This window comes from Dermochelys coriacea, chromosome 1, assembly GCF_009764565.3.
Source record: "Dermochelys coriacea isolate rDerCor1 chromosome 1, rDerCor1.pri.v4, whole genome shotgun sequence".
Lineage (NCBI taxonomy): Eukaryota > Metazoa > Chordata > Testudines > Dermochelyidae > Dermochelys > Dermochelys coriacea.
The window spans coordinates 139,474,132-139,496,474 of record NC_050068.2 but is presented as its reverse complement, the minus strand read 5'-3'; the positions used below and the strand labels follow the sequence as shown (position 1 = coordinate 139,496,474).

At 39.3% G+C, this 22,343-nt stretch overlaps 1 protein-coding gene across 4 annotated transcripts in view; it reads left to right on the top strand.

Annotated features, from left to right (window-relative positions):
- The window catches only part of MAP3K15 (mitogen-activated protein kinase kinase kinase 15), a 148,423-nt gene that overhangs the window by 100,054 nt on the left and 26,026 nt on the right, over positions 1-22,343 (top strand). For all 4 annotated transcript variants that reach the window (XM_043504584.1, XM_038390782.2, XM_038390829.2 and 1 more), the window contains 5 exons: positions 4,755-4,888; positions 5,882-6,009; positions 13,415-13,545; positions 13,824-13,929; positions 22,015-22,172. In XM_043504584.1, the coding sequence (XP_043360519.1) occupies positions 4,755-4,888; positions 5,882-6,009; positions 13,415-13,545; positions 13,824-13,929; positions 22,015-22,172 (657 nt within the window). The remainder of the gene's footprint in view (positions 1-4,754; positions 4,889-5,881; positions 6,010-13,414; positions 13,546-13,823; positions 13,930-22,014; positions 22,173-22,343) is intronic.

Sequence of the window (22,343 nt, the reverse complement as noted above, 5' to 3'; positions counted from 1 at the left end):
ACCTATCCTTGCAACAAAGCCCGTTGCCAACTCTGTCCACATATCTATTCAGGGGACACCATCATAGGGCCTAATCACATCAGCCACACTCTCAGAGGCTCATTCACCTGCGCATCTACCAATGTGATATATGCCATCATGTGCCAGCAATGCCCCTCTGCCATGTACATTGGTCAAACTGGACAGTCTCTACGTAAAAGAATGAATGGACACAAATCAGACGTCAAGAATTATAACATTCAAAAACCAGTTGGAGAACACTTCAGTCTCTCTGGTCACTCGATTACAGACCTAAGAGTGGCTATCCTTCAACAAAAAAGCTTCAAAAACAGACTCCAATGAGAGACTGCTGAATTGGAATTAATTTGCAAACTGGATACAATTAACTTAGGCTTGAATAGAGACTGGGAATGGATGAGTCATTACACAAAGTAAAACTATTTCCCCATGCATAATCACAGGTTTCAGAGTAGCAGCCGTGTTAGTCTCATGCATCCGATGAAGTGAGCTGTAGCTCACGAAAACTTATGCTCTAATAAATTTGTTAGTCTCTAAGGTGCCACAAGTACTCCTTTTCTATTTCCCCATGGTATTTCTCCCCCCCACCCCACCCCACCCCACCCCACCCCCCACTGTTCCTCTGATATTCTTGTTAATTGCTGGAAATAGCCTACCTTGCTTGTCACCATGAAAGGTTTTCCTCCTCCCCTCCCTCCCCCCCCCCCCCCCCCCCGCTGCTGGTGATGGCTTATCTTAAGTGATCACTCTCCTTACAGTGTGTATTATAAACCCATTGTTTCATGTTCTCTGTGTGTGTGTATATCAATTTCCCCTCTGTTTTTTCCACCAAATGCATCCGATGAAGTGAGCTGTAGCTCACGAAAGCTTATGCTCTAACAATAGTGTATTTGATTAAGGAATAGTCTCTCAAAGGAAGTGAGTTCACCATAGCTTGAGCCTTTTAAAAACTGAACTGAGCTAAATGCTTGAGGATACATTGTAGGGCATAATCATGCATTGATAGGTTCCATGTATAATATTTTAATATATATTTTGCATCTTTACATTGCATAATTCTATAAGCAACCTGCATTTTTTCACATTTATTAAATTAAGTTTACTCTATTATGCAACAAGGAGCAAAGTAGAAATCAAGGTGTGGGAGGGAAAGGCAGAACATCCATCCATCCAGGACAGCTATTTGGTTTGAGAGCCCCTAAGCAGATTTGTCTATATCGGAGAAGGTTTTTTTGGGGTTGAGGTTTTTTGTTTGATTGTTTTTTTTCACTGTTTTAACTTGTACATTGGAACTTTGGTTGATTATTTGACATTACAGTTCCTAAAATTTTTTTTTAAATGAAAAACAATAGTTTTAGCCAGAAACAGCTGCTTCATAAATGAGATCAGACATCTTATATCTCTCCACAGTTATAAGTTATGGAGTATTTTCACTTAAAGAGGGACTATCATGCTGTCTGGAGTGGCTCATGACCATAAGTGCCAACCTCAGGGCAGATTGTCAAGAAGCAGAGCAGAAACCCCAAACTGGTTATATGTTCTATAATTAGATTTCACCAACCTAGTAACAAATGTGAATTCCTGAAGCACTATAACAGACTTACCGTGTAGTCACAGACAGTTTATCTTGCCATCAAGGCAAGATGAATTTAGGGATAGTTGGTTGCTATACACCAAAGATTGCAAAATATTCAGGTTGCTTCCAGTCCCAAAAGACCACTCACTTACCCCACGTCAATTTGTACCTTAGATCTGGCACCAAAGACAATGCTTGTAGCCAATCCAGTAATAAACTAACTAAAGATTTATTAACTAGGAAAAAAAAGTGAGAGAATTATTACAATGTTAAAGCAGGCAAACGTGTATACACAAATGAGTTATTCTATAGTTTTAAAAGGTGACAGAGTTGTAGTAATATGTCAGCTCTGAATGTCATTTAGGGCTAACTCAGGTTGACCCTTAGGATCTGTGCTTCTGTTTCATAGCTCCAGTCCTGTGAGAGTCCAAACAACAAAAAAGAGATGAAAAATTTTCTTGTCAGTTATTTTTATTTTCTTCTTCCCAAATTCAAGCTGATGGGATGAGCCCTTTTGCACTGAGCCTTTTCATGGGTGTGAAGGGGCAGTTAACAAAGTCTTTGTATTGTGATGTCCCACAATGGCCCATTTAGTTTTGATAGGCCTGCTTGATGGTTCAGAGCCGATCCCTCCTGATTGAGTTCACAGTTTCAGAGCAAACATTTTTTACAGTCATAAATCAAAAACTAAAATATCATATAGCATGTGATAAAGATATTATAAGTGAGATTAATGCATGCAGCAACTTACAAGCATTTCATAGTGTCTAAACACGTTAGAAGTTCAATACCCATCTGAACCATACTAACACACAGGTGAAACAGACTGGTTTCCGGCAATGAATTTGTCAGTGCTCAGCTGAGGCCTTAAACCTTGGCAATGGCTCACCCTCAGTCTGGCAATGTCGCAGTGACAACATGAAAAATGCTAGGTGACATATTCTTGATGGACTTGACGAGAAAGCCTCACCTGAAACCACACATGGTATTAAGGAGAAAAGAAACTTTGGAAGGAAAAAGAAAACCTGTGAAATTGGCAGTTTTCAGTCAAAATTCTTGTGATTACGAGTGTTGTCTAAGTAAAGGGCTACATGATAGGGACAATGGTAGCATTTGAAAATGATTATAACTTGGAGTAAAGGCTATTGTTAATAAGAATTTAGATTTAGAATTAGAGCCAATTTGGGGATTCTTTGAACCAAGTGGGATTTACTTGTATTACCTTTTGTTCACGTCTGGACATTGATACTGAGGAAGTTTCTCTCGCTGGAAAAGTGTTACTCAATCCCAAATAGGAAATCCCTAGGCCTGGGAACATCAGACTGTGTGCCTTGACCAAGGTCTTAGGAGGAATGCCTGCTTGTTCATAACTGCAGTTGAATCATGCATCAAGGAGCCTCAGTAGTTGATCATGTGTGCAGATTTTCTGCAGTGGCAAACTTGTATGGATTTATTGTCCATCTAAAGAAAACAGAATGGAAATATATGAAATTGCATCAGGTACACAGTCAACTAAACCTACTGTTAAGCACTGAATTACACATCTCAACAGACTGCACATATCCTGGGAGGTATGCTAGGGAACATCGACTCCTTCTCTAGGCTCAGAAGATTAACCTTAGAACTAGTCTGTTGCAGAGCTGCACCCTAACCTCAAACTCTGTCATGCAGGTGTATCATGCCATAGCTGTGAAACCTGGGTGTGCTACTGCCAAAGACAAGTTTTACTTGTGACATTTCGGTCAGTTGTGCATGTCACATAACAGAATAATGTTATGAACTTTGAAGAACTAAAACTTGGAAAATGAAACCATATTAAGGCTGTGTTAATCCAAGTACAGATCCACTGAGTAGGTTATGGTGTTAGAGTTAAACAACAACAGAATTCCTTAGCATGTTCTGTACAGTGATACAAAGATGGTGATCATTTTGTAAATGAACAGAGAGCATTTTGAAGGCGTATTGAAACAACAGCAACCGAACTCAGGACATGCTCGAAGAAGACAGATCTCGAGATTGCATTCAGTACACAGCATGACATGGACGTATGTGTCATAGCAGAAAAAATGGTACCATGAGAGAAGGGTCTATTTTTTACAGCAGTAAAAGAAATTAAAAATAATGTTAAAGGTAGGGAATTCATATAGACACAGCATGGGAAGCCTGAAGTCTCACAGATTGGGCTTAAACAGCCATTTGGATTTGAGAAGGAATGAGGGGAAGTTTGCATACTCCAGTGGTTCATCTTGAAAATTATAAAGCTACACAGCTCTTCTAAAAAAAAATTTTTGTTTTCTGTTTGTGTAAAAGCTTTCAAAATGTCCTACGCTAATTCCTCACTCTCAAATTTGTATATGAAACAAGAGTGCACTGTTTAACCCATCTCTCATAATAGAGGTTCATTTAGTGCCTGTGAATTTGCTTCATGCGTGAATAGGCCTTTTGTCTGCAAAGATCTTTGCAACAAGAGTTCTCTACAATGAGGTCACAGTAGTGGACCAGATCCTCAGATGGTGCAAACCAGCATAGCACCATTGAAGTCAGTCTCCTGCACTGATTTATACTAGCTGCAGATATGACCCAGTATGTTCCAGCAGAAATGTATACAACTACTTAGTTTTGTATTTTTAATTTCCTTTTAGAAGATCAGGATATTTTTAGGGCTGTCAATTAATCTCAGTTAACTCAAGAGATTAACGCAAACCAAATTAACTCGATTAAAAAAATTTATTGCAATTAATTGCATTTTTAATTGCAGTGTTAAACAACAATAATAAATACCAATTAAAATGTATTATAAATATTTTTGGATGTTTTCTACATTTTCAAATGTACTGATTTCAATTACAGTGCTCACTTTATACTATTGTTTTTGATTATAAATATTTGCACAGTTTGGGCCCAATCCTGCATTCCTTATTCAGGCAAAATTCGCTTCGAGTAAATCTATTTAGCAATTATGTATCTGGACTCCTGTTAGGGAAGGCCACGTTTTATAAAGCAAAAAGTAAATAATTGACCAATGAGTTTTTAAAAATTATTTCTGTATGTATAGACCAATATATAATTCATCATTCTTACTAATACCTTTTTTGCAATCTGAAAGGTGGCTTCAGTTGTAACTATATGTGTACCATTACGTATACCTTTCTGCTTTCAGTATGAATATGACTGTGATGAGAATGGCGATAGAGTGATACTAGGGAAAGGTACTTATGGAATAGTTTATGCTGGAAGAGATCTTAGCAATCAAGTCCGAATAGCCATCAAAGAAATCCCTGAGAGAGACAGCAGGTGAGTCTTAGGCCTTGTCTACACTGCAGGGAAAAGTCTATTTAACTATGCAATTTGAGTTACATGAATAGCGTAACTCAAGTTGATGTAGCTTAGATCTATTTACCGCGGGGGCTACACTACGCGATGTCAACGGGAGACGCTCTCCTATCAACTCCCCTTACTCTTCTTAATCCGGTGGAGTACAGGAGTTGACGGGAGAGAAATCTGCGGTCGATTTAGTGGGTCTTAACTAGACCCGCTAAATTGACCGCCGATGCATCAATCGCTGCACGTCAATCCCCCGGTAAGTGTAGACCAGCCCTCAATGTAGTAATAAACCTGCATCACCAATGAAAAATGCTGCTCGTTGCTAAGACTTTTTTCCTTCTAAAATGTATTAATGTATAATGGATTGTAGTATAATATTCCAATACATGATAATTGAATTAATCTATTAAAATATGGCATTACTCATTCTGTTTAGGACAACTTTAATGTCTTCCTCTTTTCCCAGTACTACCAAACCATGAAAAATATATGCTAATTTGATAAAATCCTTTGTGAGGATCAGGATTTTTTTAATTGCTTGAATAAAGAGTCAAACATTATTTCTTGGAATATTTTAGATAAGAAACAGTTTGTTTTCCATGTAGCAATCCAATCATATTTTTATCTTTTTTTGCGAAAGGGTTTTAAACCATTTGAATATGTCAAACATAGAGCTGGAAAATTCTAGGAAGAGATGCACGTAATTTCTTCCTCCCTCCCCCGCAATGCACCTTTATCCTTTTGGGAAGCTTTTCTTGTACTCCGTTGCTGTGTCTTTTCTGAACAGCCAGCCAGTTGTGCTGCATTTTGAGTTTAGTGCCTAGAAGGTTTTTGGAGATTTGGATGAAACCACTAAACTTGTTTTATTTGTAAACCAGGATTTAAAACTAGGTCTCCAAAGATGTTAATCCAGTATATTTGCATGCATCTTCAACTGGTCCTCAATTTACCTCTCCTTGGTAGATATTCTCAGCCACTGCATGAAGAGATAACACTGCATAAATATCTAAAGCATCGGAACATTGTCCAGTACCTTGGTTCTGTCTCTGAAGATGGATACATTAAGATCTTTATGGAGCAGGTGCCAGGAGGTTTGTATCATTCTGGACTGGGATTTTCAAAGGCACTTAGGGTATTAGGAATCCAACTCCAGGGAACAGACAATAGGAGTGGAGCACTTAAATGCTTTAGGAACTTCACTAAATCCCAGGACTAATGTGTTGCTACGCTGTAGCTGTCCTTCCTGTTGAGAAGTTAATTGCAATTGGCATTTTTCTGTTTATAAGCAGATTCTCTGTATGTGAACAATAGATATGAAGTGGTACAGTTCTCGAGATCCTGTGAAATCCCTATGATTACACACACACACACACACACACACACACACACACACACACACACACAAAGTATATTAAAAGAACATTTGTAAGGTTACAAAGTAGAGCACTCAGAAATTAAGAAATGCCAGAAGTAAGGTTGTTTCCCCTTTGGCTCAAGCAGTTAGTCAGTATTCGGGGCATTGCTATTAGGAGGAGAACTTGATGATATGAACAGTTATTTCTTTAGTGCAGAAAAAAGAGTGCTCACTGCATCCATTGGCTTTAACTATATCTGGGGATATTTTTTTCTTCACAAGACCACCGCCTGACTCAGTGAACAGAATGGACATTGCTCACTTAATTAACAGCTATTCAATATTTGTTGTATCCTCACTGTTCAATGTCAGGTTTCAGAGCAGCAGCCGTGTTAGTCTGTATTCGCAAAAAGAAAAGGAGTACTTGTGGCACCTTAGAGACTAACAAATTTATTTGAGTGTAAGCTTTCATGAGCTACAGCTCCCTTCATCCGATGCATTCAGTGGAAAATACAGTGGGGAGATTTATATACATAGAGAACATGAAACAATGGGTGTTACCATAAACACTGTAATGAGAGTGATCACTTAAGGTGAGCAATTATCAGCAGGAGAACGGGGGAGGGGGGCGGGGGGATCACTTAAAGTGAGCAATTATCAGCAGGAGAGCGGGGGGTACGCAGTCTCTATGTAAAAGAATAAATGGACACAAATCAGACATCAAGAATTATAACATTCAAAAACCAGTTGGAGAACACTTCAATCTCTTTGGTCACTCGATTACAGACCTAAAAGTTGCAATTCTTCAACAAAAAACTTCAAAAACAGACTCCAATGAGAGACTGCTGAATACAATTAATTTAGGCTTGAATAGAGACTGGGAGTGGCTGGGTCATTACACAAAGTAAAACTATTTCCCCTTGTTTATTCCACCCCACTCCCCACTGTTCCTCAGACATTCTTGTCAACTGCTGGAAATGGCCCACCTTGATTATCACTACAAAAGATTCTCCCCACCCCCCACCCCCGCTCTCTTGCTGATAATTGCTCACCTTAAGTGATCACTCTCATTACAGTGTTTATGGTAACACCCATTGTTTCATGTTCTCTGTGTATATAAATCTCCCTACTTTATTTTCCACTGAATGCATCCAATGTAGTGAGCTGTAGCTCACAAAAGCTTATGCTCAAATAAATTTGTTAGTCTCTAAGATGCCACAAGTACTCCTTTTCTTTTTACTGTTCAATGTGTAGCTCCAGGCTTAATTTACTGCACACGATTGCTCAGACAACAGAATTATTAATTTAATCACAGACTTTCCTATGTCACTCATCACTGTATTGTCTGAAAAAAGAAAAGGAGTACCTGAGTATCTGAGTGCATCACAAATGTTAATGGATTTGTTTTCACAATGCCTCAGTAAGTTAAGGGAGTATTATTATACCCATTTAACAGATGGGAACTTATTGGCACAGAGAGATTAATGTAAAAAATATAAAATAATATTGGATGCCCAATTTGAGACAGCTGGGACCTGATTTTTCAAAATACTTAGCATTAGTTAGCACTTCATATGTTCAAAGTACAGCTCCTATTGACATCAGTTGCTACTATGAGTGCTCAGCATTTCTGTAAATCAGACCCTCAGGCATCAATTAAGGCCCCCAAAAATGAGGAAAACACAATTAATGACCACTCATGAAAAGTTTGGGTTAAATGTCTTACCTAGCATCACATAAAGAACTTCTGTGGCACAAAGAAGAAAAGGAGTACTTGTGGCACCTTAGAGACTAACAAATTTATTAGAGCATAAGCTTTCGTGAGCTACAGCTCACTTCATCGGATGCATTTGGTGGAAAAAACAGAGGAGAGATTTATATACACACACAGAGAACATGAAACAATGGGTTTATCATACACACTGTAAGGAGAGTAATCACTTAAGATAAGCCATCACCAGCAGCAGGGGTGGGAAAGGAGGAAAACCTTTCATGGTGACAAGCAAGGTAGGCTAATTCCAGCAGTTAACAAGAATATCAGAGGAACAGTGGGGGGTGGGATGGGGGGGGAAATACCATGGGGAAATAGGTTTCAGAGTAGCAGCCGTGTTAGTCTGTATTCGCAAAAAGAAAAGGAGTACCCGTGGCACCTTAGAGACTAACAAATTTATTAGAGCATAAGCTTTCGTGAGCTACAGCTCACTTCATTGGATGCATTTGGTGGAAAAAGCAGAGGAGAGATTTATATACACACACACACACACACACAGAGAACATGAAACAATGGGTTTATCATACACACTGTAAGGAGAGTGATCACTTAAGATAAGCCATCACCAGCAGCAGGGGGGGGAAAGGAGGAAAACCTTTCATGGTGACAAGCAAGGTAGGCTAATTCCAGCAGTTAACAAGAATATCAGAGGAACAGTGGGGGGTGGGGTGGGAGGGAGAAATACCATGGGGAAATAGTTTTACTTTGTGTAATGACTCATCCATTCCCAGTCTCTATTCAAGCCTAAGTTAATTGTATCCAGTTTGCAAATTAATTCCAATTCAGCAGTCTCTCGTTGGAGTCTGTTTTTGAAGCTTTTTTGTTGAAGGATAGCCACTCTTAGGTCTGTAATCGAGTGACCAGAGAGATTGAAGTGTTCTCCAACTGGTTTTTGAATGTTATAATTCTTGACGTCTGATTTGTGTCCATTCATTCTTTTACGTAGAGACTGTCCAGTTTGGCCAATGTACATGGCAGAGGGGCATTGCTGGCATATATGGCATATATCACATTGGTAGATGCGCAGGTGAACGAGCCTGTGATAGTGTGGCTGATGTGATTAGGCCCTATGATGGTATCCCCTGAATAGATATGTGGACAGAGTTGGCAACGGGCTTTGTTGCAAGGATAGGTTCCTGGGTTAGTGGTTCTGTTGTGTGGTGTGTGGTTGCTGGTGAGTATTTGCTTCAGATTGGGGGGCTGTCTGTAAGCAAGGACTGGCCTGTCTCCCAAGATCTGTGAGAGTGATAGGTCGTCCTTCAGGATAGGTTCTAGATCCTTGATGATGCGTTGGAGAGGTTTTAGTTGGGGGCTGAAGGTGATGGCTAGTGGCGTTCTGTTATTTTCTTTGTTGGGCCTGTCCTGTAGTAGGTGACTTCTGTGGCACAGGCAGGGTAGAATCCAGTTCTCCAGAGCATCATTCAACTGCCTAACCACAAGACCATCCTTTCTCTTCCTGCAATCGCCTGCCTCATTTACTACACACCTTCCAAATTCTGCAAGAAATGAGACGGGGTCCTGTAGACCACAGCTTCTTTCACTACACAACCCCGATTCATCCCCAGAGCAGGTCCAGCCTGTGCACTGAATGAGGCAGGGATCCTGAGAGAAAAATATTATGTGCTTAGGTAACTAAAAGACTATATTATAATGCATGCACACAAGGGGGCTACCTTAATTCTGGCATTTCCTAAATTTTGTGTGCATAATAATAATGCTTTTTTTTTCCTGTGGGTATAATTGCCTAGGTTTTTAAAAATGGAAAATGAAAAAATATAAGTTCCATCTGTGGCATCATATTGATACCCACATAGTTCATTAGCATGGCTCTAACCTTTAGAGGAGTGGCTGAAGGAACTAGGCTTATTTAGTCTGCAGAAGAGAAGAGTGAGGTAGGATTTGATAGCAACCTTCAACTACATGAAGGGGGGTTCCAAAGAGGATGGAGCTCAGCTGTTCTCAGTGGTGGCAGATGAAAGAACAAGGAGCAATGGTCTCAAGTTGCAGTGGGGGAGGTCTAGGTTGGATATTAGGAAAAACTTTTTCACTAGGAGGGTGGTGAAGCACTGGAATGGGTTACCTAGGGAGGTGGTGGAATCTCCATCCTTAGAGGTTTTTAAGGCCCGACTTGACAAAGCCCTGGCTGGGATGATTTAGTTTGGGTTGGTCCTGCTTTGAGCATGGGGTTGGACTAGATGACCTCCAACCCTAATCTTCTTTGAAATCCATGATCCACCAGACAGTCCTCTGCCAATTGAGCTAACAGAGTAACTGATGGCAGTAGTAGGTTGTCATGCTCTCTGTGGACCAGCACTAGAGGGGGATGAGACGCACACTTTGCCTGGACCAGGCATGGCCCAGCACAGCTCAGAGCTACAATTGCAGGGGAAGTCCTTTTCAATCCTGGGCAGGAACATGCTCAGTGCAAATGAAATGTTATGGGATTTTAACCACTATAGTCACCAAATTCTCTACTGAGCATGGATGAATTGCAGTTTTTGTTTTCCAAAGGCTTATAACTTGGTGTCAAATTTGGATTAGATGTTTCAGGCAGATGGCAAAAAGTACAGGCTTGACACAGAGACCACCTCCTGCCAGATTTAAAATTCCTGTTCCAAAATATGGGGGCACTATTGCTTTAAAAAATTGCCAGAAATTTTAAAGAAAGGGCAAAACAAGATAATTTCCCTAAGCCCCATTCTCTGAAATGGCTGAACTGTTTCACTGAACTTTTCCAAAAAACATTGAGGCACACCCAGCATGGTAAATTCATCCCAAATAGTTAAAATTTGGCAAAACTTATAAGCAATTGAAAACAGGGTCTTCTAATAGGAAGGGGAGCAGTGGGGGCAAAAAACCTAAATGATTTCACGACTGAACTTGATAAGTTTTTGGAGGGATGGTATGTGAGATTGCCTACAATGGCATGTAGCTGATCTGTGACTGCTAGCAGCAAATATCTCCAATGGCTGGTGATGGGACATTAGATGGAGAGGGCTCTGCGTTACTTCAGAGAATTCTTTCCCAGGTGTCTGGCTGGTGGGTGTTATGGTCTAACTGCTTGCCATATTTGGGTCAGGAAGGAATTTTCTCCTGGGTCAGATTAGTAGACTCTGGGTTGTTGTTTTTTTTTGCCTTCCTCTGCGGCATGGGAGTGTGCAGATTTAAACAAATGTAAATGGTGGATTATCTGTAACTTGACAGGTTTCAAAGTAGCAGCCGTGTTAGTCTGTATTCGCATAAAAAGAAAAGGAGGACTTGTGGCACCTTAGAGACAAATTTATTTGAGCTGTAGCTCATGAAAGCTTATTCTCAAATAAATTTGTTAATCTCTAAGGTGCCACAAGTACTCCTTTTCTTTCTCTGTAACTTGGAATTTTTAACCATGATTTGAGGACTTCAGTAACTCAGCCAGAGGTTAGGGGTCTATTACAGGAGTGGGTGGGTGAGGTTCTGTGGTCTACAATGTGGAGGAGGTCAGACTTAGATGATCATGATGGTCCCTTCTGACCTTACAGTCTGAGTCTAAGTGACAGGTAATCTTTTTAATAGCTGGTGGGATTAGCCTCCCCACCCCATAATAATTCCCAGACAAAAGCTTTGTTTAAGCAGAGAGTATATATCAATAATTTGAGGGTAAAAATCCTTACTAGTAGTTCACCAAAGCAGCTATTAAAAGGCAGGAAAATCAAAGTTAAGATTAAACTTCCAAGACTCAGACTCAAAAAATGTAATTCAGAGTGCATTTTAAAAATACAGTTGGGAGGCACGAGAGGATAACCCTGTATCCATTGCACTCCCTTCTTTAAACTCCCACTGCCTCCTGACCATAATATGTTTGCTTGCCAACACTGCCATGCACAGGCACCAACTTTCTGATTTCTCCATGGGTGCTCTGCCCCTGCTTTGCCCCAGGCCTTGCCCCCACTTCACCCCTTTCCCTAAGGCCCCACCCTCCGTCCACTTCTTCCCACCCCCGCTACACCTCTTTCCGTTCTGACACTGAGCATGCCCCACCTTTGCACTGCCTCTTCCTGCCTGTGCACCACCACTTCCCCCCCAGCACTTCCTGTCTGCTACTGAACAGCTGATCAGCAGCAGGCAGGAGGTTCTGGATGGGAGAGGGGGAGGAGCTAATTGGCAGGGCTAGCCAGTGGGTGCTGGGCACTCGCTATTTTTTTCCCATGGGTTGCTCCAGCCCCAGAGCATCCATAGAGTCAGCGCCTATGCTGCCATGCTAACATAATGGCACATGCTTGTGCTAAATTCATCCCAACATCTCCAGTCACTGTCCTGCCCCGGAACAGTACCAGCTGCTGTTGCTTACCTGGTGCTTCATTCTGTCCAGGCCCTCCTCCTTCTATATATTGTTGTGCACTCTGAATAGCTGCTGGAGACAGGACATGACTGCACTAACACTTACATTTCTTCACCACCAGCTAGCCTTAAAGGGACAGCTACTTAGAAAACCTATGGTTCAATTCTGTCAGGAAACTTCCAACTCAGAAAGCTGTTGGCATGGATTGAAAACTCCCTCAACTAAGTTTGCTAGAACTTAAATAGAGCCCATTGTAAATTCTGTACCTGACTTCTAAGCAGAAACTGTTGCAGAAAATGCTGCTATGTGAGCAAAGAATGTGGTCAGTTTAAAAAGATAAAATCTGGTTCACTATCTCTACTAAGTAGGAGAAATAACAGCAACCCATCTTCCAATCTGAGTCTATGAGGCCTTCAGCCCCTAATTTCTTTCTGGAATATTCTTTCCTCTACCTCCCTCTATTCCCAGTGGTCAAGGCTATATTAACAAATCAAAGGGAGGTAGACTGCTTTGCTGTCAGAGTAGATGACCTTCTCTTAACTTACATATAGTTTGTCATATTTCATGTGACATACTATTACATTCACCCAAGTCCACGCTGTATTTCATTAAGTGCCAGAGTGTGGCTGACCCTAACATGCACACCTAGGGGTCTAAAAGGGAGTGAGACCAGTCCAACCCTGACATACAGCTTCCTCATATCATGGTTTAAGGAATGGGTTGTGTGTTAGTTACTTCATGCCCCTTTCAATCAAACAAGTGGTGGAGATGGGTAATATGCCATACCACTGATGTGCCAGCCAATGGAGCTGAGCTGACATGAAGAAGGAAATAACCTGCATCAAAGATTTCAATAAATCACTTTTGCCCTGGAGGAAGTAGGTGACCAGCAAAGTCTTGGGCTCATCCTGGAGTGCTGTAGCTATACCCCATCACCATCCTCAGGACATTGACCTGAGGTTAAGCCTAGCTCTAAATTTATTATTACTGACCTCCAAAAGTTGACCTTGTGACTGTGCTATCCTGACATGTTTTCCTCTTTATCTAACCCAGGAAGCCTCTCTGCTCTTCTAAAATCAAAATGGGGCCCAATGAAAGAACCCACAATAAAATTTTACACCAAGCAGATTCTGGAAGGGCTTAAATATCTCCATGAGAACCTGATTGTACATAGAGATATAAAGGTAAATTTTTTCCAAGTGTTGTATTGTGTATAGTAGAGGTGGGTGTGTGGGTGGGGGGATTCATTTCATTACCTCTTGCAAGATAGTTAATTTTGTTATAAACAGAAGTAGTACTTTTGGTAGGAAGGAGCTTTTAAAAAACAACAACAAAAACCACCATTGCCCCTGGCAGTTTCCTTTGTAAAAAGTGTTATCATCTTTGTTATCAATCTTGCTGGAATCTTATTGTCAGCATGTTGGAATCTGTTTACATCTATCTGCCTCTTTCTTGTCTCCAGGGAGATAATGTTCTGGTGAACACATATAGTGGAGTGGTAAAAATTTCTGATTTTGGGACTTCCAAGAGGCTTGCAGGGATCAATCCATGTACTGAGACATTTACAGGTAAGAGGAAGCGAACAAATTTCTTAACAGTCTCCCCTTTGGTGGTGGTGGTTTGATGCTGTAGTTTAGGATTCAGTTTTGGATTCCTCACAGATCCAAAGCTCCTGTTGAAGCCACCAAGAGCTTTGGGACCGCAAAGAAAGAAGGGACTTCTGCTTTGAAGAAAACAAAGAAAGTAAATTGGTGTAGATCACACGTAAGGATAGGCTTTTTTTTTTAAACCTATTTAAACCTTCTAATATAAAATCTTAGACCAAAAATGTCTTTGAAAAGTTTTATTGCAAAACTTTAAACTCCCACACCTCACAAAATACCACAAATTGCATCATAAGAATCAGTGAGAACCTAATTTTGACTGACAAAGCTTTCAAAACTTTTTTTTGTAGTTGGATCCGCTAAAGATGTTTTCCCAATAGTCAGTTAAGTGTGCTGTGTGATTAAACAATAAAATAGTGTTGTGTCAATAACAAATAGTTAAAATGTGAACTAGAGTTGGGCCTACATAATTTTATGTATGTCATCTTTTGTAAGAAAACCAGAGGAATTACATAACCACTGCCAGATTGAGATGATGGAAAAGCTATTTTATCACTGTGAATGAACACACCCTTTAGAAGCTGGAAGCTGTTTTCTGTCTTCACCATCTATGACCAATCATAATGTCTATGTAACTTTTTCCAAACTTAAAAAGATTGGTGTCATTTTGCAGGCCAGTAGCTAATCCGTACTGTGATTTTTAGGAAACAGATGATAGCTCTAAAGATGGTAAAATATTATCCTTCCAGTTTTTCACTGTTCAAACTGAGCAAAAAATTGAGTAATTACTTAAGCATATTTTCCTTTTATGGTCTATAGCTTCTTTGTTACATAGCAAGTTTTCCTTCCTCCTTGATTTTGCAAGCTTTTACTTCTTTTCTTGTACTTGTGGCACCTTAGAGACTAACAAATTTATTAGAGCATAAGCTTTCGTGAGCTACAGCTCACTGGCTGTAGCTCACGAAAGCTTATGCTCTAATAAATTTGTTAGTCTCTAAGGTGCCACAAGTACTCCTTTTCTTTTTGTGAATACAGACTAACACGGCTGCTACTCTGAAACCTGTTCTTTTCTTGTGTAAGAGTTCTTTTTGCTTTATGCAAATCAGAATCTGGCTAACACCAACTAGCCTCGTATTTCCAAACAATGTGAGTTCTTTTTTATTGACCATAACAAACAATGGGTCAGCCAGTTTTTCTGTGTTTTATAATTAACTTCTCAAACTAAAGTATCTATTTGATATTAAAACATAGTTTAGGAAAGTATGCATTCATGAATTTGCCAAATGAATAAGAGAGATTTTTAACCAAAATTTACTAGTTTTAGTTAAATACTGAAAGAGAAATTAAATCTGTAGAAATAAAGACCAGTACTATTTCATGTAAAAATTGAAATACTTGAAAGAAAAGTTGTAATCACTTTTTAGATATTACAACTACATTCGGTATCTTAGGGGACCATATAGTATTAAGTTTATGAATGGCTTATGTATCACTTTGGGCCAGCGATTGTATGCAACTCTGAGGAGGAGGAGAGTTACCACAGCTCCTCCAGGAACCAAAAACAGTGAGGGGGTGATTAAAGTAAATCACTTAAGTTGTAAACACCTCCAGAGAGGTACCACCCCCAGAGAGGCTTACATATACTGGTTCAAGATGAGTTTTCCAGATTCCAACAGACTAAGAAAGGGCTTTTGGTATAAAAAGGTTGAGTTGAGCCTTTTTTGATTCAGCAAATGAACAGGACCTTCTTCCCAACCCTTGTGGAAGGGTTGGAATGATTTTGGCTTACTAGGGCCCTATAAGACTGAGGGTTGACCTCTGGTGTGTTTTAGCATGCATATAGGAACTTCTATTGACTTCTGTGTATTTTTTCTGTAATGCTTTTACCTTAAGGATAAATGTATTTTGCTTTGTGAAGGCTGGTTGGTAACCTGTAGACACTGTTGTAGCCCTTGGAGAAAGGTTAATGACAGGTGCTGAATCCCAGTCATCGCTGTTGGGGAAATTACAGTGAGGTTCAGAGGGACTGCAAGCCTAAGCCCCTGGTCTGGAGGGATAGAGATGTGGGTCTCTGCCCCAGAGAGGTGACAGCTGGGAGCCTGAAACCTTAAAAAACCAATAAATTTAACAGTAATAAGTCACTAGGACCAGATGGTATTCACCCAAGATTTCTGAAGGAACTCAAATATGAAATTACAGAACTAAAAACTGTGGAATGTAAGCTATCACTTAAATCAACTTCTCCAACAGATGACTGGAGGATAGTTAATGTGATGCCAATTTTTTAAAAAAAAGATCCAGAGGCGACCCTGGCAATTACAGGTTGGTAGGCCTAACTTCAGTACCAGGAAATTTGCTTGAAACTACCATAAAGAACAAAATTATCAGAAACCTAGATGAATGTGATTTGTAGGGGAAGAGTCAACACAGCTTTTGTAAAGAAAAATTATACTTCACCAATATATGAGAATTCTTTATGGGGTCAACAAATATGAACAAGAGTGATCCAGTGGATATAGTGTACTTGGACTTTCAGAAAGCCTTTTTCAAGATTCCTCGGCAAAGGATCTTAAGCAAAGTAAGCAGTCATGGGATAAGAGGGAAGATCCTCTCGCAGATCAGTAACTGGTTAAAAGGTAAGAAACCAAGGGTAGGAATAAATGGTCATTTTACAGAATGCAAAGAGGTAAATAGTGGTGTCCCTCAGGAATCTGTATGGGGACGGGTGCTGTTCAACATATTCATAAATGATTTGGAAAAGGGAAAACAGCGAGGTGGCTAAATTTACAGATGTTACAAAATAACTCAAGATAGTTAAGTCCAAAGCAGACTATAAAGTTACAAAGGGATGGCAACAAAATGGCAGATGAAATTCAATGTTGTTAAATGCAAAGTAAGACATACTGAAAAACATAAATCGCAAGTATACATGCAAAATGACAGGGTCTAAATTAGCGGTTACCACTTGAGAAAGAGATCTTTGTGCTATCTTGCATAGCTCTTTGAAATCATCTGCTAAATGTGCAGAGGCAATCAAAACCACTAACAGAATGTTAGGAACCATTAGGAAAGGGATAGATAATAAGACAGTAAATATAATTCCACATATAAAGCTATAGTATGCCCACACCTTGAATACCACATGCAATTCTAGTTACCTCATCTCAAAAAAAGATATATTAGAAATGGAAAAGGTATAGAGAAGGGCAACAAAAATGATTAAGGGTGTGGAACAGCTTCCATCTGAAGAGAGATTAAAAAGACTGGGACTGTCCAGCTTGGAAAAGAGATGATTAAGGGGGATGTGATAGAGGTCTGTAAAATCATGACTGGTGTGGAGAAAGTGAATAAGGAAGTGTTGTTTATCTCTTCACATAACACAATAACCAGGGCTCACCCAATGAAATTAGTAGGGAGCAGGTTTAAAGCAAGCAAAAGGAAATACTTCTTCATGCAACACATATGGAACTCCTTGCCAGGGGATGTTGTGAAGGCCAAAAGTATAACTGGATTAAAAAAAGAATAATATAATTTCATGATGGATGGGTCCATCACTGCTGTTAGCCAAGATGGTCAGGAATACAACCTGTACTTTGGATGTCCTTAAGCCTCGGGCTGCCAGATGCTGGACGACAGAGATCACTTGATAATTTCCCTATTCTGTTCATTCCCTTTGAAGCATCTGGCATTGGCCATAGTCAGAAGACAGGACATTGGGCTAAAAGAACCATTGGTCTGACCCAGTATCTCATTCTTATGTTCTTAAGTAAGTGGGTGCCCTCTAAGAAGATCAGGATCAGGGTCAAAGGTGCAGTTAACCCTGAAACTGTGACAGTTTCCACAAATATAATTTCTCTTGCAATAAAGATCAGTTTTATTTGATTTAAAAATTGAAGTATTTTAAAGGGAAAAAATCTCACCACTTAACATTTAAAAAATGGCAAAGTAAAATTAAAGGGCAAGTTATAGTCATAGCATTTCTAAAAATAATCAATCTTGATTCTTAATAAAATGCTGTACTTATGTGAAATTAAAATATTTGTCAATTTACATAGATCTGAGAGAGTTCATTTCATGTTTCCCAAAATGGGCAATCTCTTTAGCTCATAGACATAAAAACATGAAATACAAACGTACAGTACATTTTTGGGTAAAGTTTGGTTGAATAATTTCTTCAACAAATATCACCATATTTTTCCAAATAAATTATTCAATAAACAGTTGTTTTTTTTATTCACATAGCTTTTGAGGCTGGATAAATAACAGAAATATATATATACAATTTTCATTAAATATTGGAAATAGAATACTTGCAGTTGTTACTTGTAAGTATTTGAGTGGTTCTATGCTGTTGTATAAAATAATGAGAACTGAACAGCATACAGCACATGGTAACCATATGAAATAGGCGCATTTTAATACAGTCTTAAAGGAACTACCAAATGACAGCATAAGAATAGTTGCCATATTGTGACAAGAGCAAGTACAAATTTCATCTTGTTTCTGCATTCATCCCCTCCTACATTTTTTCAGGGCTTTGTGTGGATATATTTTACCTACGTGTAATTGTAGTAGTCTCCACTTTATATGCCCTTACTAACACAGGCTAGTCTCCCTCAATTTGTCTTCAACTGGAGCAAATCTACATTAGGCCCTTACATCCTCGTTTTATTTCCTGTCATGGAGTCTCCAACCGTTTGACCATCTCAACATGTTCATTTCTATGGTGGAAAGCATGCTGATTTTCTTTCTTGTGGCTGGCCAAATCACTGATCCATTAAATTCCATCAAATTACAGTTTTATACACTCTACCTTTTATTGGCATCATTTTGTCACAGAGAACTGGAGTCAGGTCCCACTATTTGTACCCACCCAACTTCAGTACAATGCCAGGCTTCGCTCGAGGGCACCACTGTCAGCAACCATTGATCCTAGAAATTTAAATACTTCTGCTTTTCTAAGCTCGCTGCCAGTGGTATACTTTATGTTGAGTCCTCCTCCCTCATAGTCTCAGTTCTACTAATGTTCATTCTATGTGCAGTCTGTTTAAAACTATGTTTCCACTGTTCATAGTTGGCTTGTAGGGGCTCACAGTCTTCCACATGTATCACTAAGTCATCAGTGAACAGCATGTTCCAAGGTGGCTCCCTTCAGGTATTTTCACTTATTGCATTTATGACAATCACAAATAAAAAGGGGCTCAATGCTGACCCATGATGCAGGCCAATATTTATCAGAAGTTCTCTACTGTAGTCCCATTTAATTTTGACTATGGTAGTCCTTCCATCATACATATCCTGGATAAAAGGAGTGTATCCTTCTGGAAGACCTCTCCATCGCAAACTCCACTGAGCTAGTTCTCTTGGAACATGACCCTATGCCTTCTCCGGGTCCACAAAGACCATACCTACTTGCCATCTCTCTTCCATGAACTTTTCCTTCTCCTAGGCGAGCTGCCTGCTGAGGCATGTCAGCCTTAGCAGACAGCACACCTAGGAAAAAGAACACTTCATTTTCAAACCAAATGTTCTGGCCCAGCAAGACTGATTTTTAAGGCAGTCTTTATTCAACTTGATGTTGTCATCATGGGGCTTAAGTGGCATTTTATGGAGGTAACTGTGCCATCAGCTACCCCATCACACCTGCTGAGAGGGTTGTCTGTGACTGCTTACTGACTATTTGCAGCTGCCCTGCATATCTGCAGGATGATCCCCTATCTGCTCTCTGGGGGTGCACGTGGTGGAGCTGGCCATTCCTACATAAATTTTATCAGATTCCTGAAAAGAAATATCCTTGAAAGTAAAAATGTCATAAAGATGTTGGCTACATTATTTTTTTTGGATAGCAACTTTTCCATATGCTTTTTATGGACAAGAGTCCAAGGAAGCAATTCATGTACAGAAATATTGTGAAATCTGAGTTGTATTGCAAACTGTGTAAAATTATAAGCTTTCACTTTAAATTATAGAGCCTTTCCTGATTCTGCTTGCAGGCTAGGATCGTGCAATCTGGATCCTTCAGCAGTCAGTATGCTAAGAGCCAGCCTAGAGCCAGGTGAACTGTGCCCTTTTGGCTTAGGAAGCAGCCTGATTTCTCTCTCTGATTTTGGTTCTTGTACGTTAAGGTTCTGGATTTTTAAGTCAGAGTGTTACTTCCAACCTTCCAGAAAGAGTATGTTTAGGTTTTTCTCTAACTTCTCTGTTTATAAGCTGTGAACCTAATAAAATCTTTCAAGCACCCAAGTGCATGTGTAGAGTTCTTCTACTGCGAATGGAGAGTTATTTATGTACTACCTGAAAATCCATTAAACATTATAGAGCAACTTTACAGTATATAAGAGGGTACAAAGTGCATTTGACTTGATGGCCTAGTAAAAGATTACAATAACTGTTCCAGACAAACTTGTTGCATGTTTTACTACTTTCTTCAACAATATTACAAACTTTAGCCTCAGTCTTGTAATCAGATCTGTACAAACAGATTGATGGCCATGGGACTCTGTACAGGCATGCAGATCTGTCCATGCAGATCAGATTGCAAGATCCGGGCCTTATTTTATTAACAGGTAGAATTGAAAACACTTGTGTGCTTTAGCACTGCAATTCAGTATTCCAAAAATGCCATTTTTGTTGTTGTTCTTGTATTGATTGCTTGCTGATTTTGTTGTAACATGAATCAGCTAAAAAATGCAAAACCTAAGTGCTATCTAAAACCAAAAAACCCATATACAAACTGCATTTTATACTAAAACACTTCAGCTTTTGCAATCAGCATATAATTGAATTTATTTCATGAAGGTAAACCTTTTCATTTAAAAACGTTGTGATTTTTAAAAATTTTCATTTACATTTCCCAAGGTTTTAGTTTTTCACCCTTTTCTTATTATGTTGTTACTTTCTTTTTGACTGCCCCCACCACTGGCACAACTCCAATGTGTGGTGTTTATGCATTTGTTTCTAGTGATATTATGAGACTTTTATGTTTCAAATGATTTATGTTGTTTTCCACCTATAAACAAACTGATCTTTTGGTTAAGTATAACTTCCTGGAATATATAATTATTACAAAAATCTCTGAGATGGGTAGCTATTTGAGTATGGTAAGTAAGCTGATAATGCCTGTTTTTTTAAAAAAAAAATTATTGGTATTATATAATTTTGTAAACCTATTTCTTATCTAACTAATCTAAAAATTAATTTATTAACATTCCAGACAGAACCTTTTCACTATTGTCACTATCATCTCTTGTAGCCCAGAGGAAATTGTATAATATGTGTTCCTCTTTCATTTGAGTTTATAGAGCTCTTCATAATGTTTTGTACATGTAATATTACAAGTCTGTTAAGCCTGTTTCTTTCTCAATAACTTTTGATGATTTAAAGTTACTAAGACCCCTCACTGAGTTCTGCTTGAGCAGCCAACTACACTTATGAAGTTAGTTATGAAGTTAGGGACGTTTAACTTTCAGACTTCTTTTTTCTTGAAGCAATAGGAATGTGCCTGTACTGTATTACAGACCTGGAAACTGAAAATGACACTCCTCCATAGTGGCGAAGAAAACAAACCACCCTAAAAAAAAATCTAGCTCACTTCGTTATTGCTGATGTTCACCTGCTCTGTATTCCCACCAGAGGCTGTGAATACAGCAAAAAAGTATTCCCTCAAAGAAAACCTGTCAACTAGTTGGCTCCTCTCTGTGCCCCTTTTTATTCATGTATCTTTCCAATTCGTCATTTGCAGAAATGGAGGTAGGTTTAGCTTAAATAAGGCAAGGGAGAGCTTTCAGATTGTACAGTAAATATATTTTCTCCCACCCAAAGTCCTTCATGTGAGGGGAAGAACTAAGTTTGTATAGAAAAGACCTGGGAAAATACAATCTTATGACTCACTGTTGGTGGTGGAGTATGACTTAGAGGGCTCACCTTTCAGTCTTACAAGCCGCATTTGAAGTGACAACCTGCAAGGGATTTAATAATATGGTGTATCTGTTTGATTGATAAGAAAAACAAATATGTGACTTGTGTTCTTCCTTTTTTGTCTTTATTCAGGCACTTTGCAGTATATGGCTCCAGAGATTATAGATAAGGGGCCTCGAGGATATGGGGCAGCAGCTGATATCTGGTCACTGGGTTGTACTATCATTGAAATGGCAACAGGAAAACCTCCATTTCATGAGCTGGGGGAGCCGCAAGCAGCAATGTTTAAAGTAAGAATTATTTTATTTACTGGATGGTTTGTGAACCTTGAAGTAGTACCTGTTAATTAAATGTTCATATAGTTAATATTTACAAATTAAATATTCTGGGCAATTTAATCTACACTGACATTGTAATTACCTGCCTTTATTGTTATATGAGTTGCTCTGCACAGGGTCAAG